The 17212-nt window shown below is 38.4% G+C and overlaps 1 protein-coding gene across 8 annotated transcripts in view; it reads right to left on the bottom strand.

The window, feature by feature from the left end:
* ncor1 (nuclear receptor corepressor 1) overlaps positions 1 to 17212 on the bottom strand; it is a 71975-nt gene that overhangs the window by 44950 nt on the left and 9813 nt on the right. For all 8 annotated transcript variants that reach the window (XR_004340955.1, XM_032576043.1, XM_032576047.1 and 5 more), the window contains 12 exons: positions 16068 to 16162; positions 15724 to 15931; positions 15408 to 15590; positions 14717 to 14830; positions 12319 to 12375; positions 11171 to 11223; positions 9621 to 9687; positions 4047 to 4219; positions 2624 to 2714; positions 1035 to 1213; positions 889 to 943; positions 676 to 777 (listed from right to left, as the gene is read on the bottom strand). Coding sequence is in view for 7 of the 8 variants with exons in the window: in XM_032576043.1 (XP_032431934.1) it covers positions 676 to 777; positions 889 to 943; positions 1035 to 1213; positions 2624 to 2714; positions 4047 to 4219; positions 9621 to 9687; positions 11171 to 11223; positions 12319 to 12375; positions 14717 to 14830; positions 15408 to 15590; positions 15724 to 15931; positions 16068 to 16162 (1377 nt within the window). In the remaining variant the exon portion in view is untranslated. The remainder of the gene's footprint in view (positions 1 to 675; positions 778 to 888; positions 944 to 1034; positions 1214 to 2623; positions 2715 to 4046; positions 4220 to 9620; positions 9688 to 11170; positions 11224 to 12318; positions 12376 to 14716; positions 14831 to 15407; positions 15591 to 15723; positions 15932 to 16067; positions 16163 to 17212) is intronic.

Here is a 17212-nt window from a genome sequence, read left to right on the forward strand (position 1 = left end):
GTTATTCCCTCATCAAAAGAAAACCTGAAATGTTGCCGTGATTCTTTCATGCATGTTTGAAAAATCTTTTAATCTGCCGTGGCAACCATTTAGCTTGGACCTAGCGTCGATTTTAGGCGCAATTCCTCCTCGGAGCTGCAGTTTTTGAGCTTCCACCTCACTTCCCCAATCAGCTCCTTCAGACTAGCCAGCAACAATTAGCAAACACCTGGTGAAGCTGCGCAACTTCTGAGCTCATTACATGAGCTACTTCTCTGCATAACACTTGTAAAAACGTTGTTGAAGGGTTAATAGAGGAGTGATGTTGTGATGACATTCTCTAGGTGGAGTTTCAGAAAGAGCTGGAGCTTTTAAAGAGATAAGAGACCATATTTCAAGGCATTAAATCAAATGATGTAAGCCACATTTGATATATGTAGTATTTTTGTAACAAATGAAGGTAATGTAGTTACATGATTGTGCTTTAAAATGGCACTGTGTGCCTGGAAAATATACAATAGTGCCCCTTTAATTTTGGGCAATCAGCCAACACATGTGAAACTGATCTTTTCCACCTTAATTAAGTTGTGAAGATTAGCCACTCACTCCTTTTGCTCTGCCATGACACCATCAGTGAAAAAAAAAAAATATCAGTATTGGCAGGTTTTCTTAAATCTTCTTAAAAGTTAGACTTACCTGGTTCCGTCCTCTCCTCCTGCCATAGTTTCTCCTGACCAATGCCTTGTAGTTTTGGTTCTTTTTGGTCAAGTAGTAAAACAGCACACAGTCAGCGACACACTAAAACGAAGAAAAATAATATATTTCTATGTTGTTTTAACTGGTTTATTATTGTTACTAGATGAATTACTTCCAGCTGGTATTTATTCAGATAATAAACTTTACATTTACCTTCCTTTCAAGATACGAGGCAATCAAACCAAAATTCTTGGGATGTTGTATGAACCTGCAGGGCAAATGCATTCATCACTCATCTAAACCAAACTCCCATTGTTGGGACTTAATAAAACCGGGGTAATAATTGAACACGGACTCACTTCTCCTTAAAGATTTCCCTCTCGTGTTCCGTCCAAACGTTCATGAACTGCCGAGCTTTGTACACCTTCATCGGGTCGTCCATCAGGCCGTTCATGTTGATGAACTTCACCCGCCTCTGCTCCGAGTCGTACATCATGGGAGGGATGACCGACAGCTGCCTCATTTGTTTCTCATTGTTCTGTAAGGCACAAAGGGGTCAGAGGTCAGACTAGGCTTGTTGCATAAGACCTTATCCAGAAAGTTGTAGTTTAATTGTGACGTGCTTCAAGAGAAAAATGCAATATCGGGCCAATTTATTGATGAGCTGGACAGTTTTTTCTCTAAGCCCAAACTTTGTCACTTGAGGAACGTGATTCAGAAAAAGCTGAGCAACATCACTGTAAGCCAGCCTGAAGCCAAACAAAAATCAGGTACAGATAAGCACGCTTTTAAATATAAAGATATACATTGGAAGTTGCACAGTTATAGGTCTCAATGACTGGTCATGGTCAGCCATGATGAAGCTACGGGTGCACAGATTGCAGTTTTCTGGCCAATCATAAATCTTTAAAAAGCTTGACCTGACGATTCCGATTTTGGCTGATGGCGATTTTTCTAAATATAGCAACTATGTCGCTGTATTTAGGACTATTGTTAACCGGCCACGTGCAGTTATAACCTGCTGGGCGTATCCATCAGCTAGCCATCCCTTTTGGGAACAGCGGCTGATTTTCAGAGCTTTGTGGAGGTAGATAAGATTGGTTTCAAATCCAAGTATCAGCCAATTGTCCATCTACCAAATGTAAGGAAATTGAGACAATTTATTGTTGCACGCGAAGATAAAACCCTTCCTATTGTCACTTTTACACTAAGAACTTAATGCTGAGCACCCAACAGAACGGTTCCTTTCTCAAAATATTTAAAGATGGGACTTTTTGCCGCTAGTCCACCATTATTGTTTTGAAAGAAAGCTGTTCCAACCGCTGAGGAATTCATCGTTTTACTAATCAACCAGCAGTGGCTTTCAGGCCTTTAGTACAACATGGAGGAGCCACAATCAAGAGTTCAATTAAAGGGAGATTGCCACACTTTTACTCATACTTCATCATCGGTGATGCAGCGATGATGTATGAAGAAAATCACTTCCAACAAGCATATCAAAAAGACAAGATGTACAATATATACAATTCAAATGTAGAGCATGTCCTTGGCTACATGGAGCTAGTCCACCATTATTGTTTTGAAAACAGTATGGGGAAACTCATGACACATACTTTAGGAATACCGCCCACAACTCCTGTTGTCGTTATGGCTTTATTATTTGTAAACTCACAGCTGAGCAGCTTTACGCCACCTCCACTTGTGAGTTATGAAAGGTCAGAGTCGGCTCGTCTTTGCGGGTTTATGATGCAACTGTGTTGTGAAAGAAGCTAAACCTTCTATTGTGGAGAAGTTGCAGAAAATCAGGTGCAGCTGAAGTGCTTAAATACTTTCCCTCTATAAGGAATGCAGTGGAAATCTCACAATAAGAACCAGCGTGATTACGACTGGAAACAATTAAACCCCTACAGAGGAAGAGTACTTCAAATGTTCTGCAGCTGGTTCCCACCTCCTGTTCCGAGAGACCATCGATGATTTCAGAGATCTCATGCTCGCTCCTTGCTATTGTTGCGGAAAGACCTGTTCCTCTTTGTCCAACTCTGTGGGAGAAAAACGGGACAAAATGAAGTACCAACAATAATAACATTGAATGTGTCTGCTGTGAAGATCCAGCTTTAATACAATTGAAAAAGTCTGAGTCTCAAAATACCTATCAACGCAAGTGGTATAGCTTTAGCTTCACTCTGTTCAGATTTTATTAGTGGAATGCTATGGTACTGCATTTTAGGAAATACAATGTTTATTTTATTATTTTTAAAATTCATTTGATTATCTTTTAACATGTTTATAATGTTTCATGAAAAAGGCTTTAGTGGTTAAAAGAAATATCTTTAGAATGTGCATTTTTTAAATCCAATTACCCATCAGAATAATTAATAATTTTGATATTAGATGCAATATATTCTTATTTTATTTCATTCTCTCTTTTTCATGTGACCTTCCATCACTCTGTAACATTTAGCCTTTAGCATTATGGGTAACCTCCTTAGTATCTATGGTTAGCATCAGCTGCTGTTAGGCTGTGTTCAACAGGCTAAATATTACCAACATTTTATTATGTTCCAAGTTCATAATACTTGGAACATATTATCAACAGTTATTTCAATAGAAACAGTCTTTTGCTATATCAATATTGCACACACAGATATTGCTATGGCGATGGATTTACATCAGATACCACCTTGTTTTCCCTACTTATAGATACAACTTCACGGCAAGCCCATTCCTTAAAGTATGTAAAAATTTAAAAAATGTATTCACTAATCACGCTTTTTATGACTGATTTTAGATTTTATTTGAGATTAGACATGCCAATTTTTATATTCTAAGAACAAGAACACATAAGAGAAAAATATGCTGCATTTTTAAAATAAAGTTTTTAGTTTTGCATAAACAGAAAATGAAGGAATTGAAGGATTACCCACCATTCATGCTTCAAAGTGTAAATTCTAGCATTCATTCTATTTTTATTAAATTAAAGTACATCTTGTTTGTTGACGTATCTAGAGGCCTTTGAAGGAAAATTGAACTCTGCACCCAATATAAGGAATATTAAAATATCATAAAAAGCTTTTTTTATTATTATTTAATACTGATTCTACTTTAATGTCATTAACATTGGAAAATACCATGGAGATTTAATTAACCGTTAACCCTAAATTTAATGCAATCTCCTAGTTGTGTTTGGAACAAAAATTTGACAGCAAAAATAAAAGAATTTAGTAATATAAACATAAAAACCTAACCTTGAGGCACCAGAGATTCATTCACAACAAAAATACTCCTTACAGGTTGAACTTTGTCACTATTACAGATTTTCATTACTTCATCAAACCAGTGCAAGGTGGCGAAGGATAATGAATGATGCTCACCTTTGGAAGCGCTCCTGCTGCTCTCGCTGCTTGCGGATCTCGGGGAACTGCCGTTCGTAGTACTCCCGTGTTCTGCTCTCCTTGGCTTTACGTCTGGGGTTGTTCTCCATGCGCTCCACCTTCTTCTCCCATGCCTCCATCAGTTGGTCGTAGCGCTGGCAGATCTTCTGTTCCTGTGCACCGGAAGGGGAAACGGCACTCTTGAATCAGGGGCGTTTGTTCTTATGCGTGGAGTCGAGGCAAGATCTCATCTTTTTGAAGTCTGTTGTCATCAAAGTGAATCAGAGAATCCACAGGGGGATGTTGTTTTATATACAGATGAGAAAAATATAAGGAGTTCCACCATTTTATGTCCATAATCACAGCAACCGACAGCATGTACTCCGATTAATTTTTTCCCAAGATTAATTAAAAAGATAAAAATGTTACATTATGGTTTGAAAAAAAAGACTGCTTATAATAATTTTTGATGAATATCTGCTTTGTTCTTAAAAGAAAACTTTTATTTTTGTTTGTAAATTTTAAAAGTAGAGATGACATTTCTCTAATAAAGTGGAAAAAATTCTTTACTAAAGTTTATTTATATACATTTAATGTCTGCGTGCTCTGAGCTCTCTGAATTCAAGTTGAAATTCTTGTTTGGCCACACAGTTTTGCCCAATAAAGCCAATTTCTGATTTTGAAAACATGTAAAGTTTTCAAATTTTCCTTTATTTTTTTTAAGAGTACTTCTTTTGTGAATTTGCCTGAATTATTCCATCAAAAACTAAAAACTTGTTCAAACCTGCATTTGTTGTTGTATCTATAATGAAAAATATTAGTGTGTTCTTTACTGTGGGAAGTCAAAAGAGCCACGTGGCTTAGATGCATAAGTAAGTAAAGATAATCTTTCAATTTTTTTTACATTTTCTGACCAAATTAAATTTTCTCTCCTTAAAGGGGCGGTGCATTTTACAGGCACAGTGCAATTTTGTAGCGCATATAGCGTTATAAAAATGTTGCATACATCAAATATAACTTAAAAGAAATATGAACTTAGTAATGTTACGTCTTGAAATTGGGGCGGGCTGCTCTGTGAGGCGGAAGCTCAGCGTGGAAGCTGTAGCTCCAGGGAGGAGATGCATGGAAAAGGCGGTGAGACCAAACATTTTACAAACTTGAATGGTTGCAATGGAAGATTAAAGGATTCCTCAAACATGAATGAATGTTTGAGGAATCACAAATTAATGAATGAATAAGCTTTACATGACAGGATGTAAAGATCAAAAAAGTCAACTTTACATAACACTGCCTCATAACGTCATATTCAAAACTGATCAAAATCAAAATCTGCAGGTTTGACCTCAAATGTTTGGAAAAGACTGAGCAACAATAATGGTATCAACAAAACCAATTTCTCCGTCTACCAACCATGGTCACAACTATTCTCTGTAGGAGACCAAGCAACAACATGAGCGCGTTATTTAAATCAGTGGCCCCCAACCCCCGGTGCCGGTTCGTGGACCAATTGGTGGCGGGCCACACAAGAAATAATTAAATATTTCCGTTTAATGTATTATCTGAGTCTGAAGGATCTTTTATTTTGAAAATCCTTTAACCGGATTCTCTCGGTTACATCTTAAACGCCAACATAGAGCCCACAAGCAGCAAAATGAGTAAGAAACAGATCAGATGTCTTTGGAAAGTTTCTTAGAGAAGGGAAAAATGCTCAGAGAAGAGACAGGACAACGGATTTATCTCGGTAGGTGATTCCCACAATCCAAGCCCGCTCTGCATGATCAGGGGTGACTGGCTCGCTAAAGAGGCAATGAAGCCTTCAAACTGCTTCGCCACATAAAGACCAAGCACGTTGTGAATAAGCAACACCTCGGGAGTCATTGTCTCTCATCACTCCCAGATGGAACCGTCTCGTTGCAGAGAAACAAGCTCAGGGCTCCCACTGATTTGTCGTTATCAAGAGTAAAATTTTCATGAAAATAAAAGGTTTGTTTGTGTGGCGCATCTGTATCTTATTCTGAAGGGATGTGTAAACGTTACCATAGCGACCAAAGTCAGAAAGCGTTAGGGCAGTGGTCGAGACGAGATGACAGGAGTGGAGCTTGTAAGTCTTAAGTCTGGTTCACACGGCACGATTTAAGAATTGTCGGCCGATTTTCCAAACCTCTGTGACCACAGAGCCGATAAAAGTCCAACAGGTTCGATCGGTTCGTGTGTCCAGCCACACGGCAGGAGCAACACGCCACACACGAACCGATTCCACTCACGAACATCAGTAACAAAAAGAAAAGGCGTTGGATAAATGACGGTGTGAGCAGCCGCTCTATTTGCTGCACTAAGCACTAGACAGGTGTTCTGTCTAGTGCTGTCAGATCATCATACGCTGTCAGAATAGCAAGTATGCTATTCTGTCAGAATAGCAACTGCTAGTATTCTGCTACATATCATGTAGCAGAATACATACTGTCAGCGTATGATGATCTGACAGAACACCTGTCTCTCAGTTGTGCCATGTCAACTGTTTGGGATTTCCCCTCCGTGCTTAGGTTACTGCGCTTTCTGATTGGCTACCTTTAACAGGTTGTGTTCTTGTTCTCTGTCAGGGAGAACCCCACTGGCTGCGATAGTCGGGCCAAGACAATGATGATTATACCCGATTTTAGATCGGAGCGGTCCCAACGTTCTACCGACTGGACCAGATCAGTCGTCGTGAACCAGCTCACAGTACAGGAGGATCAGTTACGATTATCGCAAGCGACAATCCGCGACAATTGGGCGGGGAGGGCCTTTACTGTGCCTTTTACTGTGCACCCCCCACCCCCGGGCCGCAGCAAAATTTCCAAGCCCTGACCGGTCCATGGTGGTAAAAAGGTTGGGGACCACTGCTTTAAACACTCAATGCTGCAGTTGGTTTTTTTGTTGTTGTTGTTTTGTTTTTTTTTAAACAAGTCAAGCAAGTTGGTTGAGACCAGAGCAGGAGCGAGTGAGGAAGTTGTTTGTTGTGGGTTTCAGTTTGTCATCGACTCCATTTCTGTTTCCCGTCCCATTCACAATCCGCTCCGGTGCAATCGTTATGTTTACAAACCCTCTTCAACGGGTCATTGCATTTCTATTACACAAATTTATGTTGAAATCATCAAATAAAAACACTGTTTATTACCGAGGTCAGGAAAACTATTTAAATCCATAAATGCCTTGATGGGAAAGAGTTAAAATGTTTTTCGAAGAGGGTAACGAGGACAAAATAGCCCTTTATTCTTTTTTTTCCTCCGACCTTCCGCAGCGAGGGACCAACGATTCACCTTCCTCTTGGCACAAGGCCACCAGCGCTCTGCCATTGTTCACGGTCCAAAAGGTCTGCCTGAACCCGACAAGGAGCTGCCAGAGAGGTTAGACTCACTGAACCGCAGCAACACAAAAAAGATCTGCGTGTTTAAACACAAGGTGATTCTGCAATATTTAAATAACCGATAAGGCTGCGGTTTGGCAAGGCACTTCTCAGAAAGGCTGTTTGATGTGACAATATTTATTATTCCACTGCATACAAAAGTTGTTATTGCCCCACACAATGCGTCCAAACAAACGGGGGAAACCGAGGCGTCTCCTGTTCCCTAAATAATACAGCGGTTGTATAATTTTACAGCTTCCACAACCATGACCCACAGAGTCAGAAGAACCTCGGTGAGCAGGTCCAGCGTATCGTCGCCTCGTTTTGAAGATGATTTGGTGCCGAAGCAGCGACATATCATTATTTGAACAGAAATGTTTGAAAACTATCTTTTATTGTTTTCTGTCTACTTCAGTTGCATTTGTTATAGAAGGTGTGTATTATCACTGTAACGTCCTGACTTTACTTTAGGGCTGCAGCTAAATTATTTTAGTTATCAGTTAAATCAGATAAAAACTGGCGCCTTCTGCAGGTTTTTCTCTTAACCACTTAAGACTTTTCACACAATACTAGAAAACCAAAAATATAAAGATAAACAAATAATTCATTTTTAAAATATGAAAATAAACATTTTATTGCCTAAAATACAAAGATGTAACATTCTTTTACTTATTCCACTGCGTACAGTGGATCATTTGTAGCAAAGGAAGCGTCTGCAGCTAAAAAATACTTCTAACATCATGTGAACATTTCAGCCCTTTCTGCTTGACTTGACGTCAACTGGACTGCAGGACTGATCTGTTGATTATTTATTCTTTTAAGCAATTAATAACCGGAAAGCAAAAAGCTATTTGAAAGGATTTATTTTCACAGAATTTGAAGTGGGTAAAGCTAAAACTATGCCACTTGAGGAGTTCTGAGAAAGATTTTTGTTTTCTTAATTACAAAAGGGTTATATTTTTTCCACAGTTTTGGCTCAATTACACCACTGAACATGTTGTTCTTTCAGACATTGGGCTTTTTCTGTGTCTTTATACCCCTGTTAAAGATTAATCAATTACTAAGTTCGTTGCTGATAATTGTTTCAGTCATAATACTTTATCTAAAAGTATCATTTCCCTCTAAAGACATATCTGCGTGAACATTCATAGACAGTCACAGTCCTTGATAAACTCGAGTCTTGGTCCTGCTGACAATATTTTTAAAGGAAACCGGTTTGCAGATGTTTAGTCTCTGTTTTGACACGGCTTGTTGATAATGCTGCCATGCAGTTTTTATGCGCCTTGACACCCCAAAAATGCTTGTGCTCAGGCCATGACGCAGTAAGCTAGAGCTGGTTCGTTAACATACATGCTGGTTTATTTGAGCCGATAGAAAAAAAAAGAATTTATACAATTTAATAAAAAATGAATGCAAAATTTTGTGGCCCCCTGAGTACCTTCAACTTGACATTTTTGGCCCCCAAAACGTTTGAACACTACTGGTGTAATAACAAAAATAATGTGAATGGCTTATTGTACAGTTTTGAAAGGACATTATGCGAACACGGGTTCTGATTGGTTGCAATCGCCTCCATGAAGCTGGGGGAACTGCAGGCATGAAATCCAGTTTTCAAAAATGCCTTTAAGGAGACCAGATCCAGTTTTAGAGATCACATGAGGACATCCACGGCCAAAATAAAAAAAAAATAAAAAGACTCTGAACTTCACTCTGCTGTCAAATATATTTCTCAGAAGTCATTTTGGATTAAACTGGCTCCAAAGCAAACGTGACACCACGTAACGTTGTTTGGGAATGACCGACTCTGTGACAACAGGTCAGCAGATTGTGTGGTCTCATCAGATTTTAGCCAACAACACAGCTGCCCAAGTAAATAATTTGCTTTTGAAATAATCTGCAACTAATTTATAGTGCTTTGTTCACTTTATAAGGTAAAAAGGAAGTACATCGTAAAGTCAAACTAAGTGCTGCCAGTCATTCTTAAAAAATGTAAGAATAAATTGTAACCAGTGCTTCAACACTGCAAGCAGGGGTCATATGAGGACAAGTGGTCACATGTTGTATTGGGCTGTGACTGTTACACCGACTATGGGAAAGGATAGGAGTTATCACGTTGTATCCATAATATCGACACACAAATATATAAAACAAGATGCAAGTTTGGCTCACTCCAGGGTGAGGAAACTTACCCTTTGTTTACGTGCGTGGTTCCTCCTCTTAAAAAACAAAATCAGCTTCTTCCGCATGACTTGGTTTCTGAAACAAGACAGGAGTCCAGTGAGTTTTTATGTTTATACAGGAATATTACTGATTTAATGTTGAGTTTAGAAAATGTAAAAAAAAAAAATAATAATAATATATATTTTTAAAAACGCCTGCATGTTGCAAACTCAAGATAGGGTTCATAAACTTTTCCCACAGTAAAATTCGAGCATTTTAAAAGAGCACACTTAGGAGATAAAAATAATTTTAAAAAAGACAATTTCAATTATTATTGAAATTATATTATGGTTGTCGTTAATAATGTCTTGGTGATAGTGTTCAAAGTTCTAGACAAACTAAAATGAAAAAACTTTTGTGTTTTGAAATGTCTTTCACTCACACTCCTTAAACACCATATAACAACAAATCCTACAATTTCAGTAATATAGAAAACATAAGCCACCCTTTATTTCAATTACACACATAAATAAGTTATTGAGCCATTGGGAATTATCACACTGAAACAATCCAAACAAATTGTCTGAAGGTAAATTACCATTCTGCGCAAATTCATTGCTTAAATATAAAATACAAAAAAGTCAGAAAAGAATCTCTAAAAAATGTTTTCGGTAAGTTTTCTGGCATTTAACAAATACAAATAATTTTGCTAACTTTAGCTGACCTAAAACAAGAGAAGTTTAGTCTGATTTAACTTCAGACGGTAAAAAGAAATGCATCCATGTCTTTTTTATTAGGTTTAAAAACATGCCTGGTTTTAATTATAAATACAATTTTCCAGATTTAGGCTTTTAATCAAACCTTAGATTGCACTTTATTACAAAACTGTGGAATTTGAATATCCAGCACTCTGTAGGATTTCATACAGAAATCAAGAACTTTCTAAACTTTGGAAAATATCTAATTTGAGATTTAAACATGCTGAAAGATTTTAAGCACCTAAAAGTCAAAAAGTCTCCTATAAACATGTTATGTCTGTGTTTGGCAGGTACCTTTAAAAAAAAAAAAAGGCATTTCTGAATCTTTCCAGTAATCCATCCAGCAAAGATTTGCGCTTAAAGAGAGACACATACAAAATACCGGGAACTCTTTGGTTTACAAATGCTGGTGGTGTGTGTGTGTGTGTGTGGGGTGGGGGGCAGTGAGGCCATTGACCCTGAGAGCGTGGCCTGTTCACTCGGTTCACACAGAATTGCTCTGTGTCCTGATAAAACACTGAGCCAGATGGGTCGCTCTCGTGGTACACGCTGATAAGAGGTCTTTTTTTTTGTTGTTTCAGATGACACAGCCTTCAACCCCTCATGCAACCTATTCTGAACACACACGCGCACTCACACATCGTCGCTTCCTCTCATAGCCTCTCTCCTTGGTGTGAGTAGTAAGTCAGCCAGGTGACTCAGCAATCAGATTAGACTGAATTATCAGAGAGGTTTATGAGACCTCGGGTCGGAGTTGAACGGTTTCCATGGCGAGCGTCTGCGGCGGCACGCTAACAACATGAATAAAAACAGATACTCACGTTTTGATGTTGTCGTGGTACACCTTTGTGTCTGACGGCTGGTTGTACAAAGGCTAATAAAAAGAAGAAGAAGCAAAAAATAATTATTCTGGCTGCTGTGCAATATGTCATCCTTGCATTAGTAGTAGGGACAAACCGAGAAATCTGCTAGTGACTGAAATTAGATCATTTTTAGCTTGACCGTCCCTGACCGGCGGAGCCAAATGAAAACTTCTCAATAAATGAGTCGTATGTGAGCCTCTACTAGCTTCTGCTAACAACAACATATGTTTTTTTTTTGTGTGTGGACGCTGACACAATGTTAGGCGGTGAGGTGTCTGAACATGATGGAGGAAGAAAAGATGCGTGAGAAAGTATTTTTGACGTTTCCAAACATGTCTGAATATCACTTGAATTAAAAGAGAGAGCGAGATTTTTAACAGATAGCAAGAAGGGTAAAAGGAGGTTTTATCCTTTACATCTTGGGACATCATTTCATCACATAAATATACACAAACTTTTGTCTTTGATGTAACATATCAGTAAAAGTGTGTTTTCCACGCATATAACTAAGCATCACTCATTGCTGTAAGGCAAGAATTAAATGCCATCCTTATTTACATCTTCCATTTTTAAACAAAATCGGGAAGCAGTAAAAATTGCAGAGATGGATAATAACTAGTTACATCTACTTAAGTAACATTTTAGAAACCATTTCCTTGCATGAGTAAGTTTATTTTGCTGTATTTTTTACTTTTACTTGAGTAATTTTATTTTGAAGTGCCACTACTTTTATTCAATGTACAATTCTTGGATATTTTGTAATTACGTTATTTATTTTGGTCCTTAAAATGCCAAAATAACTTTAAATTTTCAGCCGACTCAAGATATAATGTTTTAACATTAAATGATTAATTTTTTTAAATTTATTTTTTATCAGTTACTCATTACTTGAGCTGCCTTTTAACCAAATACTTTATTTACTCTTGAGTAATTTCTCGGACAGCTACATTTTACTTTTACTTGAGTAAAAATATGTTGAAGTAGTGCTATCCTACCCACCTCTAAAACGGTCTAGACAAAATTTGAATTGGCGCATCTCTAATCATTTAAGATCCTTAAAGCTAAAGAAAAAAAATCCATAAAATAATCACAATTAATCAACATACCAGCTCAACCTTGGGGCCAAGACCTTCCAATATTTTATGGGCCTCCTCAGCTTTTTTCTGAAAAGAAAGCATTGACATCACAACAGAAGCTTAATGAGTTACTGTGAACAGTTTAGTGATACAAATGACACTTTTTGTGCGATTGGTGTCCTAATTAAAGTAAAAATTGTCACTTTTATCATTGTCATTGTCAAGGGTATCACAAAATATTGTGACAAATTTTTAAGTTCATATCCCCCACCCCTAAGTGAAATTATTTCATGAAAAAAGTAGAGAAACTCTCCAAACCTGCATAACAAAGTTTAGAAACATTCGTTGGTTCTTCGCTAGTGTTAGCCAAAGTTATTAAGAGCCATTTTGGAAGATCCAATGAGCCATTTGTGGCTCCTGAACCGCAGGTTGCAGACCCCTGAGCTAGTGCAATAGTAGAAATCCTAATTAAATACACTAATATTGATAGCTGCGACATGTCAACAAATTGAAAAGTTTAAGGCCCTGCAAGTGACCAGCTTGCAGGGCTGCAAGGGGGAAAAGAGCAAAAAATGGTGATGCAAGAAAATAATTATGGAGGCTGGCAAGAGATTCTTCCTGGGTCAGAGCAGATTTTTAGCTGAGACAAGATCATTAGGAGAATAATGACTCAGTGTGTAATTTCCCGAGCTCATCTACAGACGGGACAAACAAGTGCAGCTGCCAGACTAACTGGCATGAGCGAGCGCCTTCACATCCTCCAGGGTTAATGGTTGACTGAGTAGGAGAAAGAGTCTCAGCACTCTCCGACCACAACGCTGTCTCCCAGCCATGAACTGCAGTGACCCCCACAGAAATGGTTTTCCAACTTCATGAAACGCAGTTCCTTTATCCCGAGACTGTTCAAAGTGAGGCCAGGGGGCCATTTGCGGCACCTAGACTGAATTTTTTGCGGTCGCCCGACTACAATCGTCTTTCCCCTCTGTCTTTTTTTAACGTTTCGATATACAAGTTAAAGTTAAAAGAAAAACACATTGCTGACAAAAAATTTAAATTAAAAAAGCAAAAAAAACATGAATAAACAATATTAAAATTCTTGCTAGAGGCAAGAACACAAAATTGTAGGAAGCATAACCTTATTATACATTCACTTTTTTTAAAAAAGTACAGCAAATTATCGAAATCAAAACAACAGAATCTTTCTTGTATATTTTCCTAAAATCATCTCCAGAGATTTCCAGCTGAATCTGAAGACAAACCCAAAAGAAAACAATCAAACCTTATTGTATTTATCTAGCAAATAATTTCTTTTCTTTTTTTTATTTTGAGTGAAAAACTCTTTGAATGCCTCACAACTATTCCACACTCGAATCCCTCTAACTGAAGTAAAGTTGTTTTTAATATTTGTTTAGTTTTCTTTTTAAAGAATCAAATTCATAGTTTATGTATTTCATGTTGAACCAGGTCTGTGTGCAGCTTTTGTAAGCTTTGTATATAGTCAATGATATTCTGAGCTTCATTAAATCGGAACATTTTAAAGTGCCCACTTCCAGAATAAAGTAGTTTTTGTAGGAAAGGTTTTCAGGTTTCCTTTTATTTCCATGGTAACTACGACAACAGCTACTCATTGCCTTACTCTCTAAAATAGACCTATGCGAACCAAAGCCTGATGTTAGTTTCTCTATTAAAACTCGATTAAATACAGTCTGTGTGATTTTCAAACAAAGACCCTGTTTTTTAATCGCTGAAAACAGACAAAATATTACTTCATTTTCTTAAGTCGAGCCCAAAATAAAAAGATAAATTTGTTTAAATGGAATAGTTTATACTTAGTTTATTGTTGAGTAGATAAAAAAAAAATAAAAGAGTTTTTTTGTTGTTGAGCTGATAACTTTGATCGGAGTGACAAAAGGTTTGGACGCCACTTTTTAAAAGGTAATTTTAAGTGATTTTTAAGAAGTTTTAATGGTCAAATCTTTTCAAGATTCCATTGAAAACACATCCCAACTCTTTTCCACTGCAGCCAAATTAATAAAAAGAAGAAAAAAAACCACAAGAAAGTGCAGCAACAGTGGATACAGTTGAATCATTGTTCTGAGAATCAAAATCCAGTCGTGTTTTGTGGTCAGGATGTTTGAGCAAGAAGCAGAAAGAAATGTTCATTTCTTAGTGGAAGCAACTTAATACAGCTCCACTGTGGTTCAAAGCAAATGCTTCATTTCAAAAGAGAAAGAGGCAGAATGGAGAAAAACTGAATTTAAAGAGACGGTTACAGCCCGTCTGCTGCAAGGATCGAGAAGAAATGTTGTGATCCCAGGTAAAAACAGACAAATTAGCTTTATGGGTGGCTGCAGCCGAGACAAACTGCAGCCGAGACAGAAAACTGAATAACACCATCAGAGATGGAAGGTGAGTTCGGAGGACGTACCCTGTTCTCATCGTAGATGATCTGAACGATGCTGCGGTGCTTGTGCTCCACCGGAGGAGGGGTCACTGGCTTTTCTGGCTCTACGGGCTTCGCTGCTTCTTCCTCGAGTTGTTGCTAGGAGACAACGTCGAGATGAGAATTTCAGACCAAAAAGCTTAATATAAAATAATTTAAAATAAAAATCACACACAGTCACACGTTTCCTTATGTTGAAACTTTGGAATTTCAGTATTTATCTTCTTTTTATTTTTTTGCGTGAAACAGCATAAAGCACCTGGAAGCTGCCTCAATAATCAGCTGATGCTCATTGGATCCCAGAAGCTCATTCATTTTGTATACAGTGATATTAACTGTATACACATTAACTTAATTAGGTACTGTGCGGCCAGCTATCACAAAAAACTTGTAGGACTTTTAATTAAATACAGTGATGTATTGTGTATAGACAAAAAAATGTATTATTTAGAATTAAGACAGAATGTAAATTTCACTATTTTGTTACCTAAAACTCTGGCTATTTACAAAGCAGGTCTGTCTTGTTTTGTTTTACTGCCACTGGGAACAAGCTTCATTTTTTTTCCCTGAACGGGATCATTATGAAACATTTCATTAAGGCCAAGGTTTCTTATACAACAAACTTTGTTTTCCAGCCTTGCCCAGTGACAAAACGCCTGGCTCGCTTTACCCCCACCTGCTTTTTCTTCAGCTTGGAAATCTGCTGTTCCACTTTCGCAATCTCCCTGTCCACACGGTCCATGCTCTGAATCAGCTCCTCCTTGGACAGCTTGGAGGGAGACGTGTCCTGCTCTTCCCCCATGTGCAGCGCAGGTCCTCCCGACGACGGTGACTCCACTTTGATGGTGAACGGAGACTCCTGATGAACAAAATTTGTTTAAAAAGCGTGAACCGTCAGGCTTGATTTTCTGCCAACTTAACCGAGTAAAGTTATAAAACCTAGATTCAGCCGAGAGGGAAGAGAAGGAAAAGCTAAAACAATAAGGCCCCACCTTTTTGACTTCAACAGTGGCTCTTAAGCTGTCCTGTACAGTGTAGGGCATGGGCAGCACAATACCCCCAGCAGTGGGAGGGGTGCGGTTGATATGGGCCTCGGCAACGGTCTCCATGCGAGGGCGTTTGGCCTCCAGGGCCTCGTGCTCTGCCTGCGCTGTAACGGAGTGAAACTGCTGGTCGTAACCATGGCGTCTCTCCGGAGGCCTGAAGTACGAAAGCAGACATGAAACATATTTAGAGAACGGTTCACCACAAATTGTTCGTAAAATATGAACAAATCTGAAAAGATCCAGCAGGAATTGAAAGAAAATCTGGTGCTTAGATGACGAGGTGAGAGCACCTTTCGGCTCCGGGGTGGAACTCGGAGAGCAAGGACAGCCGTCTGCGGCCCTGTGGATCCTGCATGTGAGTGCGGTAGTCTGGGACGGAGAAATCCTTCAGGAGGAAGAGGAAGGAAACAGAAGACTTAGAAAGCAATCTGGTGAAGACCAGAATAGCAAAAAAAAAAAACATTTTTTAAATGGAGAAGTCTTCCCACAAAAAAAGCAAAACATGAATTCCTGCAAAATGGACAATTGCAGTTTAAACTCCTCAAATTTCCCATCGAACTACTGCAACGTCTGAAAGTTGTTTTAATGAAATGTCAAACAGAGTGCAGGAGTGACTGGAGTTTCTTCTAGCTGTAACAGCATAGAGTAACATAGATGTGCCCCTCCCCCACCTTCAATAGCTACAAGAGGGCCACTACATGTTTCCCTATTTTACAAAAACAAACTTGTTTTCTTACAAACAATTCTTGCTATAAACACACAACGATGAGTCTCCTGTGAGCTCCTTCTGGTCCTTTAGAAAACAAAAAAAAGCAGGATAGTTGTGAGCTTTCAGAAGCAAAGCAAAATTTGTTAACCTCCTCCAACCACTGAAAGAAACGACACAAAACCCTACTGAGAACAACCAACTTCCTTCTTCAAAAATGTAAACAAATGTAGAGGTTGGAGGATTTCTCTTTTGTCTTCGGTAAAAAACCATGAGTCATTTCTCTCTGTACATTTGTTTTGGTTGTATTTACCCAAAAAGCTCTATGGGCACATATGCATTTAAACCACACAAGACTTCACTTCTACCGAACTGTTCCCTAGGTGGACCAAGGTTCACTTTTTTGGTCCGCATCAGAGTTCGATTGCACATTCACACCTCCCCAAATGAATCAAACTTTATAGCCAAACAAACTAGTTTGATTAAGGTGAACTAAACAGGGCTGGTGCGAACGCCATCACGCATTCTTACCCTTATCATTAAAAGTTATTTATATGTCTTGTTTACTCTTTCAAATCTTGCGATTGGCTGAGGAGGAGCAAAAAAAAAGAAAAAGGTAATCACTGCATCACTCTCTTGACCTGCAAACTGGGCTTACCTCTCTACAAGTCAGCTGATCAGGGTTATGTCTAACCTCAGCTGACTTTAACCACTTTGGTCACTTCCCAG

Source organism: Xiphophorus hellerii, chromosome 11 (assembly GCF_003331165.1).
Source record: "Xiphophorus hellerii strain 12219 chromosome 11, Xiphophorus_hellerii-4.1, whole genome shotgun sequence".
NCBI classification, from domain to species: domain Eukaryota; kingdom Metazoa; phylum Chordata; class Actinopteri; order Cyprinodontiformes; family Poeciliidae; genus Xiphophorus; species Xiphophorus hellerii.